This window comes from Castor canadensis, chromosome 2 (assembly GCF_047511655.1).
Source record: "Castor canadensis chromosome 2, mCasCan1.hap1v2, whole genome shotgun sequence".
Taxonomy (NCBI): Eukaryota; Metazoa; Chordata; class Mammalia; order Rodentia; family Castoridae; genus Castor; species Castor canadensis.
Window position 1 is genome coordinate 129925321 of NC_133387.1, and position 21864 is coordinate 129947184.

Here is a 21864-nt window from a genome sequence, read left to right on the forward strand (position 1 = left end):
AGTCCAGAAAGTGTGCCTCAGGCTTTTTCAAAATGCAGAACATACAAGACATCACTATTTGAGTTTCACTCACATACTTACCTTTCTATTGGTACTTTTCATTTCTTTTGGACTATTGTGCTTTCATTTACCATTATTTTCTTTTTACCTGAACAACTTTCTAATATTTCTTTAGATATAAGTATCCTGGAAATAATTTATATCAATTTATTTGTCTGAAAACATCTTTATTTTGCCTTTATTTCTTAAGGATATTTCCACTGCATGGAAGACTCTGGATCTGTGGTCATTTCAAGCATATTGGAAGTATTCCATTGCTACCTTGCTTCTGTTTTTTTTTCTTGTGAGAAGTCAGCTTATGATGTAATTGTTGAAGTTTTTGAATTTTTCTCAAGCTGCTTTAAGATTTCCCTTTTGTCTTTAGCATTTTGCTATATTTTTAAAATATGATTTTTCTTTGTGTTTATCCTTTGTGGCATTAGCAGAGCTCTTGATTCAGTGGTTGTTTTGTCAGAAAATTTGTGGCTAGAATCTTCTTGTTTCTGCTCCTTTTTCTCATGGTCTACATTTTGAAGTTCACTTACTTCATTTATTGGGTGAGACAGTTTCACATTTCCCCTACATATGTCATTTAAAAAATCTTTCTTTATTCTGAGCTTCAGTTTTGTTATTTATTTAGTTTAAAGGAAAATCAGCAGACCTCAAGATTGACTAATGCAGAAGAGTTGCCTTGTTTTTATGAGATTTTTACAGACACTTTTGCCAACAATATGCAGAAAAATACTTCTCTGACTCCCCAACTCCTTGCTGGAGACAATAACCACTGACAACTCCATTCCCCTCTCACTTGTCTAGGAATTAATTCAGACTTATTAAACTGCAATTCATTTTACATGGTGAATTGTCAGTCTACAAATTTATAAGCAAACTTCCTTTGGGGTGTTTTACAAGTTTTCAGGTAAGCTTTTTGTTTGTAACAATGATTGAGGAGGGGAGAGGATGACTAGCTTTTATTGGACTGGGGCAATGCAGAGGACAGTCCCTTATAAGGATCAATAGTTGTATGTCATGCATGACTTCCATCTGTCCCACTGATACACTCAGGTAGGTGATGTGCTGCTAATAATGAATCATCCAGTACCCCGACTTTCTCTTACCTATGAACCCTTAGGTTTTTTGTTTGTTTGTTTCTGATCATTTAGATGGAGATTGAATTCTCTGTGACCGTAAGCAGAGGGGAATGTGTGCTCTGTTTATTTGGAACTCTGTGGAGAGCTGGCCAAATTTTGGAAAATCAGGACTACCTTACTCTGCTCGCAGCACTTTTGATGCTTGCATAATTCATCCATTGCCAGGAAAGCAACACAGGGTCTGAAGTGTATTTGAGGTGATTCTGCAGTCAGATGCAAACATCTGATCACTTCATTGGTTCTAGCTTTCATAATGAAATTTATTATTTTGTTACAAATTCCCTTCCTTGGGCTTGGGGAGTGGCTCAAGCCTGGCAAGTACAAGGCCCTGAGTTCAAATCTCAGATCCCCAAAACATACAAAAAATTACCTTCCTTTATCTCTTCTTTACATTGAAGTTGGAGCTTTGCTTAGTATAATAGTTCAATAACTATAAGTACATGCTATTACTTGCTAATTTTAGCTCAAAATATAATTTCATTTCTAGACTTTTGTAATAGTCTGATAGGTTGAGATCAACTAGAGCAGAGTTACAATATTTAGTAATTTATTTCAACACATGGATAAGACCCAACACGAAGACGCCGTTATTACTATTCTTTATTTTTACTATTCTTTTAAAGAGATCACCATTACTTCACAGAGTGGTTTTTCTCTTCTATCCGGTGGACCGCTTGCAGGCAGGAACCTTAGTGACCTGGGTCAGAGTTGCTCTCCAGTAGTCATTGTGGTTACACAGCCCGGAACCTTGGCGAGGAGATCCTAGTTTCCGGCGGGATTTTTAGAGCGACGAACAGCATCGGGCCGCGGGACCATGAGAGGACCGGAGCCGGGTCCCGAGGCTACAATGGAGGGGGACGTGCTGGATACACTGGAGGCCCTGGGGTGAGCGTCCGGGGGACCCTTTCGGTGGAGCGCGCAGCCTCTCCTTGCACACAGGCGGGGCTCCTCCGCCGCTTGTTCCTGCAGCCTGACCGAGTGAAGCGGGAGCGGGGAGGATGCGCGCCGGGCCCGGCCCGGTCGCAGGTGTATCGCGTTGACGTCGTCGTCGTCCTCGGGGGATGGGCTGGGCCCGGAGCTGTGGCCGGGGATACTGGGGACTGTCCCACTCCCTCCGTGTACAACCAGGGGCGTCCCTCGTGCTGACGGGGAAGCGTTTTAGTTCAGTGCGAGGCTATCGCCGAGCCTGTGGGCGGGTGTGAAAGAGAAAAGAGTTTTCTGGTTACTCTCAGCTTGTATGGTCGTGGGAGCTAAAAAGCTCGTGCTATCTTCGGCTGTGGGCTACTAGGGATGCTGCACGCCGGGAGACCTCGTGGGGGGCGTGGGGGGGCTAAGGGATGGGACTCACATGTGCAGTGTTAGCCTGCTTCCTTCACAGTCCTCGCCCTATCTCTGTCCATTTATTTGTCCCTCGAACTTCACTCTTTTGCCTTTTCTCCTTCCCCGCCCCCACGCCCCCCCTTCCCCACCCCCCGCCCCAAGCCCAAGTCAGTTCTTGGAAAACAGGCGCCTTGCCTGTTCAGTTCACTGGTAGATTCCTGGCAACACCCCAGAACGAGGCTGGCACGGTAAATAATGGCTGATTGGGTGACGAATGAAGAAGGGTTCAAAGGAGTCAGTATAGGGTCAGAAGGTTTTGGGAGTCCAAAAAAAGAAAGCCAACCAAACTTGAACAACGACAACAAAAACCCACTAACTAATGAGCTTGGAGCCTTTTGCAGTTTTTTGTGCGGCTGCAGCCAGCTTTTCTTCATAGGGTGAGCTGTGTGGGAGAGTGGATTTGAGAGTTAGGTGAGGACCAGGACTTGCAGATCTTTTAGCCTGTGCTGTGAATTGTATGTTTTATCTGATAGCAACTAGGCATGAGTGAGGGATTTTAGGTTAAAGAGGGATTGATCAGGTACCTAATTTGAAAGTTGTATCTGTCCAAATGGGTTGGAGAATTTAGTAGGCTGGGAAAGAGATGATGGTGCAGTGGTTATGGAAGGAATTGTGTTACAGGACTTAATGCTTGATTATTGGGTATTAGAACTCAGCTCATTTCTTCAGTTACTATTAAAGTGAAGACAGGAGGGAACTAGTAAGTACAGAAAATGCAGAGGGACCAATGGAGTGGAGGTGCTGATGAGATCCAAGACTGGTGGGCGAGTGTTCAGAAAAGCCCATAGGGAGGATAGGTAGTAGGTTGTGATCTGGGAGTGGTGCGTTTGGATTTGTGATTTGGGAGGTGAGGTGGTCTAGTGGAGGGAGGCTGCAAGGGTGACAGTGTGACATGAGGTGTAGTAGGTTGGTAAGGAGGAAGTTGGGGAACTCAGTGTAATGCTAGGAATAGGGACGGAGAGGAGAACTTACAAAGGGATGTGGAGGGGTGCCTGACAGCTTCACAGGTGAAAACCATGAGAGAGACAAGATGGCTAATCTGACAGGCTGGAGGTACTTCTAAGATGATGGTGGAGCTGTGATGTGGATGCTGTATTGGAAAGCAGGACAAGTCCCTCCCATCTGACCTTGAGCAGTTTGAGAGTGAAAGTAAGGTGGGCAATATAGGAGAGTTGTTTGTGGACAGAACACAGTGGCTGAGTAAGTGAAGCAGGGAAGGGTGGAGGCAAGGCCAGCAGGGTCGGTAAATGTCAAAGAGAATGAGTCTCATACTCTCTGGGGTGGCTGATCAAAGTAGAAAGCAGAAAATACATCAGTCTGCGATGTCTCTGAGGAATGGTGCCAGTAGCCTTGATGGACCAAAGATGTGGATCATACATAGCTTGCAGTACGGTTCCTCAAAGAGGTATGGCAGCTGGGGTCCTAGGCCTGCGAGTGGTGTCCCCAGTGTTGGCGATAACAGTATCACTTTCCTAATTAAGAATGTATAGAATAAACTAGGAGTATGTGTATTCTCTCAGAAAATAGCAGAGTGTCATTGAAAATCAAAGGCAGCATGAAATGAAAGCAGTAAGCCCCAAACAGTTGCTATTTGGAGCATAAATAGACTTTTAAATACTTAATATGTTTTCTCACTGACTGCAAGAGAAGAATGAAAAGTGATGATGAATATTGAGAGAGATTTTGGTAAAAGTAGAAAAGGTCCTGCAGTGCTGTGCTGCTTAATGAGAGGTGTGTGGGTGAGGAGCATGGACGTGCCCTGGGGTAGGGATGCAGTGCCCAGTCCTCATTCAGCCCTACTGATTGGCACGGGAAGACTCAAGAAGTGCTGCTCTCATGAGTTACGCGAGTTCATACTCTTGTCTGAGAGACTCCTCTACTGTGTAAAACACTTAGGAAGGTGCATTTCTGGATGGTGACAACACAATGGGGATTAAGAATGCTGGCTGTAGGGATATAAACATGGTTCAGTTCCTAAGCAGTTGTTAGCCCTGTTGTGGCAATCCTGGGTAAGTTATTCATCTCTTTGATACTCAGTTTCCTCATCCATAAAATGAGGTTAACGTACTTACTGTGTAGGGTGTGATTGCAGTTAGATGAGGTAATATTCATACAGCACTATGAAAATGAATATGAATAGCCTGGGCTAGCGCATGGTGAGCAGCTTATAAATGTTAGTCCTGTTTTGAGTATTATTAGATGTTTAGGTTTGTTAAATGCATTGCTTTTTTTTCATTTTTATCTTGCTTGATGAGCTAAGGCAATGAGAATTTTTTTACTCTAAATTCAATATTTTTACTGATTTGATTAGTTTCTGTTGAATTTTGTAATTCATTTCTGTAAAAAGTGTAACTGTCAATAAGAAATATGTAGTTCGATTTATTTATGAGTTTATGATGATTGCTTTATTGCTAAGATGTTTACTATTAGATCTTAGATGCTCTGTAAAGTCACAGAGGAAGGGGTAACACAAGAGGACACAGCCTTGGGCTGGATGTACAGAGGAGGGTCCAGTCTCAGCTCTGCCTTCTCCTGGCTGCATCATCCTGGCCAGGTTATTTGCTCCGTTTCCTTGACAGAGGTTTAAGAGTTCACATGGAGTGTTTGGGGTCAAATTTGGATTTGAGTCCTTGGGCCATCACTTAGTTATTTATCTTCTGACCTTATAGAAAAAGGAAGATAATAACTTTGAAGCATCGCTGTAAAGAATAAATGGATTATAAGCCTGTATATGCCTAGCACTGTGCCTGGTCTGCTCCTGAAGGCAGGCATTCTACCTCGTTGAGTCTTAATTTCATTCTTTACCTGCAGAATGAAAATACTCTGCATGGGATTCAACTAGAGAACTCAGAGAAAAAGAAATGCAAATGACCCTTAAACATACAAAGATATATTCCCTTGCACTTAAGAGAAACGTCAATTAAAATGATATTGACCTATCAGATGGTCAAAAATCTAAAGATTTGACAACTCTGGTGAGTTGTAAGGGAATTAGTTCTCTTGATACCTTGATGGTACAACTTCCACAGATGAAAATTTAATGTTTAGCAAAATTATATATCCACTTAACCCTTTGACCCAATAAGCCCACCTTTAGAAAAAACTTTGCCAAACAGTAATAGCAGAACACCAAATATCCTCCATTAGAAGCTGATTAAGTAAGGTATGTTGCATCCAGACAGTTGGGTACTATACAACTATAAAAAAAGATCGAATCATATGTCCAAGTACTCATCTCCAGTTTATGCAGATGTGTGTGTGCAGCATGTGAACCTTCAGCAAGGAATGAAACAGTATGTAGTAGGCCACCTTTACTTTAAAAAGGAGAGCAGTATACATGCTTATATTTGTTCAATATTATGGAAGGACAACCAAGAACTTACAAATCTGGTCATCTATGGGGTAGGGGCAGGCAGAATAGTGAGAATAAGGTAAGATTAGTGCAAACTAAATTTGAATGTTTTTTGTGTTGTAAATTAGACTTTAAAACTACATAAATATTTTACATGATTACAAAGCAAAATTAAATAAAAATGAAGCCTAAACAAAGAAGCCAGTCCCTAAAAATGAAGCAAATGTCTGTCACTATACTGAGTAGGTAGATGAATTGCAGGGAAACGAATTGTTTTCTGTTCATTCTTACTAGATTTTGCGGTAGATCGTTGTATCTGCTGGTGTATGGTTCCAAGGAGACTGAAGTTGAGGAAGAAGCATGCATGCTCTGTATGCATAGAGTTCTGAACTAAAATTACTCAAGTTTACCCGTACTGTATGTACGGCAGTTCTGAGCATCATGACTTGACATGCAGGCTGTGCTGGCCACTTTCCTTGCTGCCACCTTCGACAGACGGTGCATTAATACAGTTATCAACTGTATTATCAACTGCTCCAGTGAGATAATGTACCAAAACAGGCAGCAGCTTGATAGAGAGTGTTGCTAGAGGGTCCCCACTTTAAAAAACTATAAAGCTGTTTATTTCTTCCTTTCCAGATATAAGGGACCGCTGTCAGAAGAACAAGCCCTCACCAAGGCTGCCGAGGGTGGACTCTCCTCACCTGAGTTTTCAGAGCTCTGTATTTGGCTAGGCTCTCAAATAAAATCATTATGCAACTTGGAAGAGAGCATCACTTCAGCTGGTAACGTTGTTATGTTTGCTTTGCCTTTCTGCCTAGGAGTGAAGTGAACTGGTAGTTTTTAACTTACACTTTTAACTTACACTGTAGAAAGAAAAACTATTACTGTGAAGAACTTCAGTATGGCACATTAAAAATCTTTGAGTAAATTGTATGTGAGCCCAAAATTGATTCTTAAATTTGCTAGAAAATTCTGTCTGCTGTCTTAACCTTACTATTACTCTTTGGAAAAAAGTAGAGTTTGAATTTAAAAAATTAGCTGGGCACCAGTAGCTTACACCTATTATAATCCTAGCTACTCAGGAGGCAGAGATCAGGAGGATGGCAGTTTGAAGCCAGCCCAGGCAAATAATTCTTGAGACCCTATCTCAAAAAAAAAAAAAAAAAAAAAAAATCACAAAAAATGGCTGGTGGAGTGGCACAAGGTGAAGGCCCTGAGTTCAAGCCCCAGTACTGAAAAAAAGAAAAAAAAATTTAATTTTTGAATGTGACTTTGTGTGTGGCGGGGGGGGGGTGTCGATCTTGGGGCTCAAACTCAGGGCCTCATACACGTTAGGATGCTAAGCACATGCTCCCACTGGGCTATATCCCCATCCCTAAATGTAACTCATTTTAAATTAAGCTGTTTTCATATATGCCCTGTAACTCAGGACATGGATTCTTATAGAAATACTTTGATCAAAACATTCTTCCTAGCTCATCAGGCTTGTTGTTTAGTTCATCACCACCTTGTAACCGGAGTCCTTGTGAATCTTCAGTAGAATTTCAAACTGCGATAAAATGAGAAAGGATGTTGGGTGGTCGCTGGGAAAAAAGCAGTGTTCCTTTCTGAAACTGTTCTTCTAAATTATGTTTTTCCTTGCCAAATATAACAATTCACTTGAAGTGAAGTAAGATATTTGAATTCAAAACATGACTAAGTTTCATTATAATTACATGATGAATTAAAAAACAAGCCTGGCACTGGTGGCTCACGCCTGTCATCGTAGCTACTTGTGAGGCTGAGATTGGAAGGATCATGCTACCAAGCCAGTCTGGGCAAAAAGAGTTCACAAGAACCCATCTCAACAAGAAAAACTTGGTGTGGTAGCCCTAGTCTGTCATTCCAGAGACTGCATGAAATAGGTCTCTGTTGCAGTCTGGCTGGCCTGAGCAAAAAATGAGAGCCTGTCTCCAAAATAGCCAGAGCAAAAACAGCTGATGATGTGGCTCAAGCAGTAGAGTACCTGTCTGGCAAGCGTGAATCCCTGAGTTCAAACTGAAGTACCACCAACAAAAAAAAACAAAAACAATAAAAACCTCAGTGATTAATTAGATGACCACGCTTATTGTCTATATCCATAGAGTACAGTGGAAGTGGATCATTTGCTCTGAAGCCAGTTAGTAATTGTATCCCTAATAATACTTTTAATATTTCAGTTGCTAACAGCAAGTATTCTGTTTACTTGACTTTATGAAGAATCCATTGGGAGATACTTGTCAGATTTAAATACGAAAGCATTTGCACTCTCAGGATTACTTGTGTTCTCAAGTTGATAGCGATGTTTTTAAATTCCAGCATTGCTTTCTGTATGCAGGCATTGTCCGGTTGCCTTTACCCCAGCTTTGGCACCATGTATGTAAGGATTGAACGTGAAAGTGGACATGCAGAATTGAGTGGAGATTGAAGTCAGCTAGTACCAGGTTTTGCAGCACCAGCTTGATTGGGCAGTCAGTCCACATCTCACTACATGCCTTATGCTTTCTTTTTTAAAGGGAGAGATGACCTGGAGAGCTTCCAACTTGAGATAAGTGGTTTTTTAAAAGAAATGGCCTGTCCATATTCTGGACTCGTATCAGGAGATATTAAAGAGCGTTTAAAAAAGAAGGATGACTGTTTGAAACTTCTGTGTAAGTTTTCTTTCCTTGGACATTTGAATGCATTGTTTGATCTGTTTTTTTGTATGTATTCAAGTCAAAATTTGTGCAATTTCATTAATGAAACATTAGCCATTTTGTATATTAAAACAGTTTAGTATTTGAGTAAAAATTTTAAGCTGTCTTAACAAATGTTTGCACGAATGTAGTTTTAATTCTTTTGGTTACCCTGGCATATTTCCTAGGCATGTACATATGCATGTGTGCATACACACATGTACACACACACACACACACACACACCGAGGAATGGTTACAGATGGGTTCATTTCCCTTTTCCCCCTCATTTCATGTCCTCTGCTTCATTTTTCAGTCACTTATTATTTTAAAAAATGTTTTAAATTGACTGTATTACCTTCTGTTGAAATAACATTTTTATTTAATAGATTTTAAGTTTGGAGGTATTTGGATTTTTTTTCTATTTTAAAATAATTTCTTTGTATATATTTCTGTTTACTTTTACTTATACAAAGACTATGAACATATTAAAACAAAACCTCTCGTCCTGATATATATTGTAATACTTTACTTCAGAAATGTTACACCAGTTCACAGGCTTTCCAGCATTTGTTTTTTCTATATTTTTAGTTTTACTATTTTAGTCAATATCATGTTAACTATTTTAATCATTTAATCATATAATTGAATGATGCTTTATCCTGAAAGTGTCGCCAACATGTATAAAATAAAAAGGGCAAATTCCTTACCATGTGAAGAGCTTTTGTGAACCAAGAAGAAAAAGTTGACAGTTTCATTAGAAAAGGGTGTAAAGTGTGTAAGACGTGAACTTGTATTCTATAGAAAACCAATCTTTTAAGTTGCTTACAAACATAAAAAGATGCACAGAATTACTTAAAGTTATAAAATAAAATGACAGGGTGCCATTTCTCACTTACTATGTTAGGAAAGACCATCTTTTGGGAAAAAAAAAAAAATCACAATGCCAGTTTGTAGAAAACACATTCTCATACACTAGACGTTAGAGCGTGATGGTTGAATAACTGGTCTCTTTTAGTAGAACAGATTTTCAAAATCATAGTTAAAATTCACCCATTGTTTGTCCTGGCAATTCTGCATCTTTGTGTACAAAGGAACATGGAAAGGATGTGTATTATTGTTTGTGGTAGCAAAAAGACTGAAAATCTGAGTGTCTGAGTGTAAATAGTTAAATATTCAGTGATACTATCATAGTCAGTAGACAAAATGAAAATAAATCAACTGCACTGATGTGGAATAATCCCTGAGGTGTGTGAGTGGTGATGGATACATAGTGCAGAACACATATAGTGGGTCTTGTTTGTATAAAGAGACAAAAGTGCACAGATGTGTATATGTATACTGAATGCACACATGTGTGCCTAAGAAGATACCTCAGACACTGATAAAATGGCAGCTGCCCCTGGGAGGGTAGTGGAGCCTGAGGATCTGTGGTAGGAACACAACTTTCTTTTCCCTGCACTTTTGCTGGCTACACAAATTAGTTTTCTAAATACTGGACAGAATCTATTTATTTATTTAATTTATTTATGAGACAGGGTCTTGTTTTGTAGCCCAGGCTGACCTTGAACTCTTTCTTAGTCTTTCCTCCTCAGCCTCCTGAGTGCTGAGTGCCACCAGGCCTGGCTGAACTGAATTCTTGACCATGCTCCTGTGTAGAGCATGCTTCCATAAAACAGTGACAGTCTTCAGTTCTTCCCAAAGATACATTTTTGATGAAATGGTGATCTGTTTCATGAGGGTTTTAAACCAGAGGGACCTTGTTAAATGTTGATTTGCTGCTGGGCCTCACCTCTGGACTTGACCTTTTTGAGGGTAGACACTCTTACTTGACTTGGCATCTCTGTTACCTACATGGTGCCTGACTCAGAATAGGTCCTTGGTTAAGTGTGTGCTTAGTGAGATAACAATCTACATCCTTTAATAAATTAATTAAAATGGAACTGAAACCAGCTGGTATGACATTGAGACTAAAATGAACCGTTCATTCCTTTTTTCCCTGGTGGTATTAAATAAATTGATTTTTTTCCTGGTGTCTTTTTTTTGTTACTCATTTACCTGTTCGGAGCTAATTCTTAGACTAAGCTGTGCAGATAGAATAGACAGAAGTGCAGCTGACCTGCTGTGGGGCCTGGCAGCTTGCCCTAAGGTAGCTGCTTAGGCCTCTCCAGCAAAAACATGAGCGGCAGTGTGAGATTGAGTGTCTGTTCTGTGCAGCTTTAGATGATTGTTTTTCCCCACATTTCATTTTTAAGTTTACTGGTCCTACAGCTGTTGATATTTCCTCTGCTGAAACTTGTTTTAAATAGTTTTTAGCAAAATATTTAAAATTCTCATTCATGTATTAACATTATTCATTTTAACCTTTTATTATAGTATTTTTAAGTACAGAACTTCAAGCTTTACGGATAATACAGAACAAGAAATGTAAAAATTCTCAATTAGATAAAAACAGTGAAATTTATCAGGAAGTTCAAGCTATGTGCGAGACCCTTGGTATACCGGAGTCACCTGCTTCTGACATTCTGCTTATGCTAAACCAAGTGGAATCAAAGGTATTATATTTACTTTATTTTTATTTTCCTCCAAATTCAACTACATGCTAACATAAAAATGCTGTATTAAGAAGGAAAGTATTCCCTTTAAGTGTGAAGTGAACATGTTTGGACAGAAGTTTGTCTTGCTGGGGGTGCAGCTCAGTGGTAGAGTTGCCTAATGCGCAAAGCCCTGGGTTCAATCTCCACACAAAACCAAAGCCAAAACCAAAATGAAATACTCCCAAAAGAGGGGTATTTGTCTATAGCTAGTGTTCAGTAACCAGTTTCATAGCCATGGTTGTAATACAGTATAATGAGAAAGGAGTTACCCCACAACGTCAAAGGGCAAACTAAACTTTTTAGTGGATGTTGTGGTATGGTTATTTGGCACTGAGCAAACACGTTTTTTTGATAATGTATTGCAGAGTGAATGAGTGAACGAATACTCTGATGGAGTATTAAAAACATCCACAAGTCTTGTACTGCATGCATTTCACCACTGTACTGTCTGGCTGTTTACCTAGAAGGCCTTCCCATACCATTCAGTTCCTCTCAGTAGTAAAAATTCCCTTATTTTTTTTCTTTTATATGTGTTGCTCCCACAAGACACTTTGTTATTATTGGCAAAGAACATTTGTTATCAGGAGAAAATGTTTATTTTCTAACTTAAAGGTGTTGAAACGAACAGTGGATATGCACTGGTTACCGCTCTAAATGTTTATAGTGACAGCTCATTTGATTTGCTCATGTCACCCATATAACGTAGGTACTGTTATTATTCAGTCTCCAAGGGAGGAAACAGAGGTACTGAAAGATTTAACATGCACGGGTCTCAGTGGTGGTGGACCTGAGGTTTGAACATAGCCTGTCAACTTCCAGCGCCTGTGCTCTTGACACACTCTACAGCAGGTATTTCTCAAACCTCTTGAGACTATTACCTGAAGTTAAATTTCTAGTGATGAGTGTGGCTACACGTAAGAAGTTACAAGTGTGCATTTGACATCCTTCATGAGTGAGGAGTTCTAGGAATATATAAAACAACATGAAGCTGGTGATGCTTACAATAATTGGGAGTTTGTGGAATTAGCATATTTCAAAAATACATAGAAAACTGCCATTGTTTTTGAGGTGATTCTCTGTGCAGCTTGGAGCTTGAACTTGAGGGCGTGATCTGCACAGCCTCCTTCCAAGCTGACTTTTAAGAAGTAGCTCTTGAGATAGGATTGTCATGCTGTAAAATTTACCCACCTTACATGTACAGTTCAGTGAATTTTAGTCTATTTACCAGCATGTACAGGCATCCTTTAGAATCTCCTTATCACCCTGAAAAGAATCTTCCGGCCCATTTTAGAGTCATTCCACATTATCACCTTAGCTACCAAGGTGATTTCAAATTCTTTTTTTGTGGTACTGGGCTTGAACTCAGGGTCTGCACCTTGAGCCACTCCACCAGCCCTTTTTTGTGATGGGTTTTTCGCCATAGGGTCTCATCAACTATTTTCACAGGCTGATTTTGAACTGTAGTTCTCCTCTTATCTGCCTCCTGAGTAGCTAGGATTACAGGCATGAGCCACTGGTGCCTGGGCTTGAATTCTTTTTCTTAAAGTGCCTCAGCATTAAGACCTAACTGTTGCTGATTACTTCTTTTGGTTTCTTCATAACTAAGAAACTGAGGACTGACTTTCTAATTAGGAGGTGAGCCAACGTAGGCTGTCATTCCACAGTCACCTTACTCAGCATGAATTACTGTGTTGAAATGACCCTGATAAAAAGTGAAATAAAAATGTCTCAAGTAATTCAAACCAGTGGCTCTACAAAAGCAGTAAAAATGTGTGTGTGGTGACTGTAATTGAGAGGGCTTGTTCTGTGTTGTGTTGCTAGACAGTGAAACCACAGTAGGTATAGTTGGAGTCTGTATATATTTATTAGAGAAAAATCAATGTGGTTGTTAAATGTTTTGTTAGTCCTTCGGAGAATTCACCAGCAAAGAAGAGTGCCATCTTACGAAGAAATTCCAAAATTATTTCACACTCATAGTAGAACATTTAACATTTATTTTGGTCTCTGCACACTATTTCTTATTTTTGGAAAAATGGTGTGTAGCTTGACTTGATGTAACTGACGCTTCTTTTGCACCAGATTGTGTTGTAGTGATACCCTTTACTATCGTGTGAAGTTTATTTTAATCGTTTTGCTCTAACAGTGTTCAGAACAACACAGCAAGCAAGAATAAGATTGTTTTAAATTCAGCATGTACATTTTTACAATCTCTTGTATTTACCTTTAGGTAAAGGATATTCTCTCTAAAGTCCAGAAAAACCATGTGGGAAAACCACTGCTGAAAGTTGATTTAAATCCAGAACAGGCGGTAATCTTCCTTTCTTACTAGTTTTATATAATTAAATTAGTGCATGTGACTGTTTCGTCTATTTTTTGTTACTATAACAAAATATCTGAGGCAGGCTAACTTTATAAAGAAAATTATTTAGCTCACAGGTTTTGCTTTCATTGTCCTATTTTCATTATGTATATGAAGCCCATGATCCTATTGCTTCATCTTCATCTCTTCCACTGCCCGCTTCCCACAGGTACCCCCCACCCCACACACAGTCTTTCACTATTAATTCCCAAGTCCATGTTCATTGGGTTTCTCAGTGTATCCCAGCTGTGACTATGCTTTGCTTTGGTTGGTTCAGTCCCCTCTGTCACTCTCCCTTACCCGCCACCCCTCGGCCTCAAGTAGAGGACATAACAGATGTGAAGTATTTCAGTGTTGTTGACTCTCGATCATTCTCTTTTGCTTTCCCTCCTCCCCTGAGTTCCATAGCGTAGTTCCACTGTTGCCTACATTTCCTACCCATAGGTATGTGTATGGTCATGTTTTTGTGTATATAGTTATCTTTTGGATGTGTTTTATGCATATGAGAAAAAACATGTGACCTTTGTTTTTCAAACTTAGCTAACTTAACATGTTGTCCATCCATTTTCCTTCAAACCATGTAGTTTCATTCTTTCTTATGGGTGAATAAAACTCCATTATGTATCTATATCATTCATATATATGTATATATCACAGTTTCTTAATGCATTCATCAGTTGTAGGGTATCTTGAGTTGTTTCCATAGTTTGGCTGTTGTGAATAATGTTGCAATAAACATTGGTGTGCAAGTGTCTATTGTATCCTGACTTGCGTTCTTTGGGTATATGTGCAGATCATATGGTAGCTCTATTTTTAGTTTTTTAAGGGATCTCCATACTTCTTTCCATAATGGTTATACTAATTTACACCATATCAACACTGTATAAGGGTTCCTGTTTCGCCACATCCTTGCCAGCATTTGTCCTTGAAGATAGGCTTTCTCAGATGAAACCTTAGCGTAGTTTTGATTGCATTCTTTAATGGCCAGGGAAGTTGAACACATATTCATGTGTTTATTGGCCATTTGTACCTCTTCCTTTGAGAATTCCCTATTTAATTCATGTGCCCATTTCGTCATTAGGTTGTTGATTCTTTGGGGGCTGTAGCTCACAGATTTGGGGACTGAAGTCTACACAGCTTGGTGCTGGCTCTTGCAGGGGCCATCCTCTGGGTTGTATGACATCACGATGGTAGCAGTGACTGAATGTGTGGAAAGAAGTTATCCCATTACCAAACAGGAAGCCAGCGAGAGTGAGAGAGTGAGAGAGAGAGAGAGAAAGGCTGGGGTCCACCTGTGTCACTCCCCGCCTCCTGCCTCCCCATTCAAGAGCATACCTCCAGTTGACCTGAAGACTTCTTGCTAGGCTGAATTTCTTATAGGACCCCCCACACCACCTCTTAAAGTTACTATCACCTCCCAATTCCTGCCAGCCTACAGGCTGAGCCTCCAGCCCAGGAAACCTTGAGGACACAAATACCAACCACACCACTGCAATGGCTTAATTTGGTAAATGCACACCTGGACCTTGCACTGTGTGCCACATATATTGTTTTAGAGAATTGGAGCGGATGTTCTAGAATAATATATTCTAGCATTTCTTCAGTCAAATTGTTAAGTAAAAAATTGCTCAGGAATACTTACTTGTAGTGCCCATTATGCTGGCAGAGTTGTGATTTGGAAGGGACAGTGTCTTCAAACCCAACCAGGTGAGAAAGTACTGGTATTTTCTTCGTCAGTTGGTCCAGACTACTTAGCAAGTAGATGTTTTATGTAAGTGAGTGTGTTTGATTGAAGATGAGATAAAGTTGTTTAGTGTCTTCTGAGTATCATACATGTTCTTTCAAGTACTCTTGTTTAAATAATTTGTCTTGTCTCATGGCACCAGAAAATGGTTGCTGTGTATATCTTTTGCCTGAATGAAAGTCCTTACTATAATATTCAAATTTCATTTCTGTGCAGAATGAAAAAAACCTAATGTTTATGGTTTTTTGTTCCCAAATTCTTTAGGAAAAACTGGAAAGAATTAACCACACCCTTTCCTGTGAATATGAGTGCCGCCGGCGCATGTTAGTGAAGCGATTAGACGTGACTGTGCAGTCCTTTGGTTGGTCAGACAGGGCAAAGGTAAGCATCTTCCCGCTTGTGTCCTGTAGGTGGACCTGCCCTGCTGCAGTGTAACCAGGTGCCCTGCTGCAGTGTAACCAGGCCATATTTGCATTGATCACTAATAGGAAATCCCAGAGTGGTGTAAAAATTCCTGTTTGCACGTCATTTAATTTCTTCCCAAGCTCTGTCTGCCACTTAGGCTATGTGCCCCCGCCTTTTTTTTTTTTTTTTTAATTTATTTTTGAGAGAGAGTCTCACTAAATTTTTTTTTTTTTTTGATTTGGCAGCACAAGGGTTTGAACCTTGAACCCAGGGCCTCACACTTGCTAGGCAGGCGCTCTCCCACTTGAGCCACTCCTCCAGCCCCCCAAGATACTTAACTTAATCACATATGCATTACAAGATGACATTCATAGTTCTTGGGATTAGGATGTAGATGTCTTTGGGAGGCCATTCTACCTACTTGTGTGTCATCTTCCTTTTAATTGAGCTTTGTTTTTTCCTGCATTGCATTTCTGCAATAAGATGATAGGCTTTTTGGTTCTTCATAAGAATATGTAAAAATGAAGACTTCCTATGAAGTTTCCATTTTCTGAAGATTTCCATCCCAGATGCTTGTGCTATTTATAGGCTGTCCTTGGCTCTGCCTGAGTTTTTTGGATCCATTTGCCCTGACTCTGCAGTGGCAAATCCATGAGTGACTTCCTGATAAAGCAGGCTCTAAATCACTCTTAGGTACTTAGTTTCTGGATTAGCTTTGCATTTACTTTTTTTTATCCTCCCCAAACCATTGCAGTCTAAATCTGTGAGATAACTTGGGCTTTGGCAGTGACAGTCCAGGTCCATCTGGAAACTTGACCTCGAATTCACATTGTTCTCCTGTGATGCGCTGATATTTTTTAAAGTCCTGGACACATTCTAGGTATTTTGTGAGTACAGATAGGCACTTTGTGCTAAGTCTCTTTATGAGTTGTTGCTTGTTGTCAACACTCCTTTCCTGTCTGTTGCACTATTTTTCACTCCGCCTTACGTGACCGGCAGATCTGGACGCGCTTCCTCTTTTCTGTCTCTTGTGCACTCTCTCTGGTTGTTTTCTTTCTGAAGATAAATTATTATTGCTCCTTAATACTTTCTGTTCATTTTTTCCCCTAATCTTTGTCATGTAGGTAAAAACAGATAACATAGCAAGAATTTACCAGCCTAAGCGCTATGCTCTGTCACCCAAGACAACAGTCACATTGGCGCACCTGCTTGCCGCTCGTGAAGATCTGTCCAAGATCATTAGGACAAGCAGTGGCACCAGCCGGGAGAAGACGGCATGCGCCATTAATAAGGTTGGAGGAGAATGAATTAGTTTTCTCACTTGGTGTTTTTACAGATGTTAGTCCATTTTACTTACATGTCCTGGTGAGCGCCTAGAAAAGAGAGTAGGGAGGGCTGCTTAGTCCATCTAGGCTTAATTATTGTGTGTGCATATGTGTATGCATGTTGAGCTTCTGTATCCAGACATTAAATCAAAGTTTTATCTGAATTAGAGAAGTTAAGAATTATTTTTATTGGTAGTTTTAGCAAGAATTATTTTTTTCCCATTATGTAGTTATTTTGGGGTCAGTAGGAATCTGAAGGAATTGTTGCTGGCAGTAACGTTGACTTTCTATCTTTGGTGGGAGGCAAGAAGATTGCATGCTTGACTGATGCCCGTGTGGTACCATCCCAGCTCTAACATACCTTGGGGGAATCTCTGGACGGTCACCCAATCTCTCTGGCCTCACTTTTCCTGCTTCACAGTTAGATCCGCTCCTCTGGCAGTGGTTTGAACTAAGCATTCTTCACTGTGCAGTGGAAGTAACAATAATAGACAGATTTAAGGTACTTCTGTTAGCCAAGGAGCATGCTCCTCCATTTAGCTTCAGCCTCCTTAGCAGTCTGAATCACAAAAGAGCGAAAAGCCAGAAGTAAGGGCTGCAGGTAAATTAAAATACCATTCTCACTCAGTCCTGTTCACCCCCAGCCCCTGGTTGTTCTGATGTCAGTTTGCTGATTATTGCTGAGTTAGGCCATCAGTGTTTCCTCTGTGCTTCCATTTTCCATCAGCCCTCTCTGTCTTCTCAAAGTGTTTTCTTTAAATTTATTATTTAATATTTTGCATTGGCTTATAATCTAAATTTAGTCTTGCTAGATCAAGAGTTGTGCCTCTGTGGGTGATATTATCTCTCTCTGTGAGTTTATACTTTATAGTCTGACTGTTTGAGGGTAATCATTGTGTTAGTTCTTAGAACAGCATCTCCGTATGCCACCAACATATCAAATCTGGTGGAGACATGAGAATAATAACGTAAGACAGGCAGTGGTTGACGCCCTCCATATCAAGCAGCTCCTTTCTATGAAGGCTGGGGACGCAAACTGAGCTCTTCTCTACCTTATCCTCACAGTGCTAAGAAGCATGGTTAAGGGAAGCATGCCAGCTTCTTACTTGTCTTACACAGGTTGAGTATCCCTTATCTGAAATGTCTGGGACTAACCAGAAGTATTTCAGATTATGGATGTTTTTTGAAATTAGGAGTATTTGCATATAGGTAATGAAATATCTTGGGGGTGGGACCCATGATTAAACACAGAATTTATTTTATGTACACCTTATTATATATATACCCTGAAGGTAATTTTATACCAGATTTTTAGTGTCGCTGTGCGTTGTGAACCAGCACATGAGCTCAGGTGTGGAATTTTTCAATTGTGATGTCATGTTGGTGCTTAAGATGTTTTGGACTTTGGAGCATTTCACATATTGGATTGTAGCATTAGGGATGTTGAACCTGTAATACTGTAGTAGCTGTTGTCATTGAAAATAGCTGGACTGAAGTTTCTCAAAAGAAAGGAATTGTTCAATAGAACCCTCATGTCTCTTTGCAGTGATGCTTGGGATTACAGTTGTTGTATTCATCTCTGACTCCATGGTTAAATTTTGACTGCTAACCTGTATTTTGTTCAGGGTTGAAACACATAAATGACCTCATCGGTGATAGAAGGTGTACAGACTCTTACCTCATTGGTATTCCTGTGGATGTGTTTTGTATTTGTTAGTTTTCACATGTTATCATACATACTTCATACTTTGTTGAAATAAAATGTGACTAGGAATATTGGGTAATCCATTGCCAAACCAATGGCAATGGAAAGTCCAGAGTTATTTTTGTATAAATGGACGTAGCTCATATAGTTTGTGTGTATTGAAAAGGTTTTGCCAAAAAACTTTGCTTAGTGTAATGTATACTACATTTGTCCTAGAATTTGCTAAGCACATTTAAATAATAGAAAATTAACAAGCCTTTAAGTTTCAGAAATATTCCACCAGATTGTTTAAAAATATACCATACCCTGAGGAATTTGTTATATGTCACACTTATATTTTTAATATTAATTCTTAACAAATGTTAAATATTTGACTTCTCTTTGTTTGCTAGAAATGACATGTTTAATATCATTTGAAACCTTTATGTAAGTTTAAACTTTTAAAATGTTAAAAACTGAAAGAAAATGTTTCTTCACACAGGTGCTGATGGGAAGAGTGCCTGACAGGGGAGGACGGCCAAATGAAATTGAACCACCACCCCCGGAAATGCCCCCTTGGCAAAAGAGACAAGAAGGCGGCGGAAGGGGTGGTTGGGGGAGTGGTGGAGGTGGTGGAAGAGGAGGTGGTGGGGGTGGACGAGGTGGCTGGGGAGGTGGAGGTGGAGGTGGCTGGGGAGGGGGAGGGGGAGGAGGATGGGGAGGTGGTGGTGGGGGAGGTGGGGGTAGAGGAGGTTTCCAAGGCAGGGGAGACTATGGTGGGAGGGGTGATTATGGTGGGAGAGGGGGCTATGGGGGAAGAGGGGGCTATGGTGGGAGAGGCTATGGAGATCCATATGGAGGAGGGGGTGGAGGTGGGTACAGAAGATACTAAGAAGTGCAAAAAGTAGGCCGCAGTGCTTCTCGCTAGTGCACTAGGCAGTGTTCTAGTAACATGCCTGATGTCACCTGGAAGTGAGCATGTTAGACCCCCTGATGGCCCCTCTTGGATCTGCTTAATATGTGAGACCATGATTCTAAACTAACCTATCAGTTGAGCTCTTTAAGGATGGCTTTTCCATGTTCTGTGTACTTTTGAGCATGTTGTCTTTTTAAAAAACAAAAAAACCAAAAAAATATTTTTTAAAATGTAAATATTTATTACCATCAAACTTGGAAAATGAAAGTATTTTATTGTCATGATTAAATTTTGACTGTTAACCTGTATTTTGTTCAGGGTTGAAACACATAAATGATCCCACCTGTGATAGAAGGAATACAGACTCTTGCCTCTTTGGTATTCCTGTGGATGTGTTTTATATTTGTTAATTCTGTTGTACAAAACAGGGAAAAAGGCTGATAGTTGTGTTCAGTAGGTAGCTGTCATGATTTTTTTTTTTTTTTTAATAAGATGAGACTCCTCTGGTCAGCTATCTTTTAAAGTATCATTAATTGAAACCCAGGTTGTCTTTTTGCTCTGCTTACTTATTTTTCAATTGGACTTGACACCTGTGTGATTTTGTTTGACTGAAAAGTTAAACATAGTTTTGGAGTTTAAGTTAAAAATTGAGGTCAGAATTACTTTAAAGGAACCAGAGGTACATACCAATTTTACCTCTGGTGTGAAAATATTCCTGTAAACGCTTCTCTTCTTCACCTGTGCCTTCCCTTCAGATGTGCATATACTACCAGGCAGGTGGAGTTTTAGCTTGCAGCATGGAGGCTGCAGTCTCCAGCCCGCTAGATAGGGTAGGGCTGGTAATTTGTTCACAGCACCGAGCAAGGGAATGGCTGTATATAACTTGATGATTGGAGCAGTCAAAGACTTGGGGGTCAGGAGTTGTGAGTCCAAATTATGGCAAGGGTTGAAATAACCTTAGCTCAGAAGGATTGATTTGTCTTCGGTTGTCAAATGAAGAATGAGACACTTGCCCCCTGCTTAGGTTATTTCACAAAGACCTAAGTGTGAATGGAACTTGTTGAAAATTTATAACAGGTCTGTTGTGAGTGGTGTAAGGGGTGAGTGGTATTTTTCTGTTAGCGCAGAGACTTAGAGAAAAAGGACCCAGGCGCACGATGTTAGGAATCCACTGTAAAGTGTGTTGCAGTGGGTTCCCGGCCAGCACCTGTGCATGGCAGCTTTGCCATCGACCAGTGCAACAGAAAGACAGTTACCAGTGACGAATGGTACTTGATGCTTGGCAGGTGTCTTGTTTGGTTTTCGTTTTATTTAAACTCTGTGGTGAAATCTAAAATAATGCTGAAACCTTAAAGTAAATATTGTGTGTGCTCTAGTCATGGCCTTGTATTTTTCAAGCCGACCCTTAGAGTGTCTTCAGGATAGAAAAACATTTTTGGCTATTTATAAACTTAGACTTTTTGTGTGTTTGTTTAATGACGACTTAATTTTATTTGTAGCAATTGAAGAAAAAGGTTTTTACAAAAACTATGAATTCTGAAAATTAAAAATATCTAAGTAGAAAACCCCTTGAGTAAATATCTGAGATGACATTAACAATGCCCATTTGAAACCTGCATTTCTTTTTGTAAGCACTAGTTGTTGACAAGAGATTTAAAACAACTTTTAACTTTTTTTTTCCCTTTGGGACAGTCACTGTGTAGCCCAGGCTGGCCTCAGACACACCATTCTCCTGCCTTAGCCTCCTGAGTGCTGGGATTATAGGTATGCTGCACCTTTACTTTTTTTATTTTGGTGGGATTGGGGTTTGAATTCAGGGCTTTGCATTTTCAAAGTAGGCACTCTACTGCTTGAGCTATAGCTCCAGTCCATTTTGCTATGGAGATGAGGGGGTGGTCTTATGAACCAGGATCCTCCTGATCTCCACCTCCCAAGTAGCTAGGATTACAGGCATGAGCCACAAGGGTCCAGTGTGGCCTATATACTTTTAACTTCAACACTAAAGATTTATGGTAAATATTGCAGAAGCATTAGTTTATCAGTTTCCCCAAGAGTTTTATTCCTTGTAGGAGTACTATTTGGGCTACCTACTGCAGTCACTGTCAATCTCAGCTAAGTCAAGCACTTCTGGAATCGTGGCAGAGCTGGAAGCACTGATGTATTTACACGTTCCTGTGACCCTCATTGAAGAAAGAAAAGGCCTAGTCATCCAACCC

At 40.1% G+C, this 21864-nt stretch overlaps 1 protein-coding gene across 1 annotated transcript; it reads left to right on the plus strand.

Moving 5' to 3' along the window:
* Positions 1 to 1926: 1926 nt before the first annotated feature.
* Fam98b (family with sequence similarity 98 member B) lies at positions 1927 to 20006 on the plus strand. The gene is made up of 8 exons (XM_020183590.2): positions 1927 to 2075; positions 6562 to 6707; positions 8460 to 8594; positions 10995 to 11173; positions 13443 to 13523; positions 15583 to 15699; positions 16848 to 17015; positions 19235 to 20006. The coding sequence occupies exons 1-8, from the start codon at positions 2005 to 2007 to the stop codon at positions 19622 to 19624; spliced, it is 1287 nt and encodes a 428-aa protein (XP_020039179.1). The 5' UTR covers positions 1927 to 2004; the 3' UTR covers positions 19625 to 20006.
* The last annotated feature ends 1858 nt before the right edge of the window (positions 20007 to 21864 follow it).

Excerpts from the sequence above, each read along its gene's own strand:
- Fam98b (XM_020183590.2), top strand. The coding sequence starts at position 2,005 with ATGAGAGGACCGGAGCCGGGTCCCGAGGCTACAATGGAGGGGGACGTG. Across the intron at positions 6,708-8,459 it reads AGAGAGCATCACTTCAGCTG|GGAGAGATGACCTGGAGAGC; the intron begins GTAACGTTGTTA and ends TCTTTTTTAAAG. Across the intron at positions 17,016-19,234 it reads CGGCATGCGCCATTAATAAG|GTGCTGATGGGAAGAGTGCC; the intron begins GTTGGAGGAGAA and ends TTCTTCACACAG.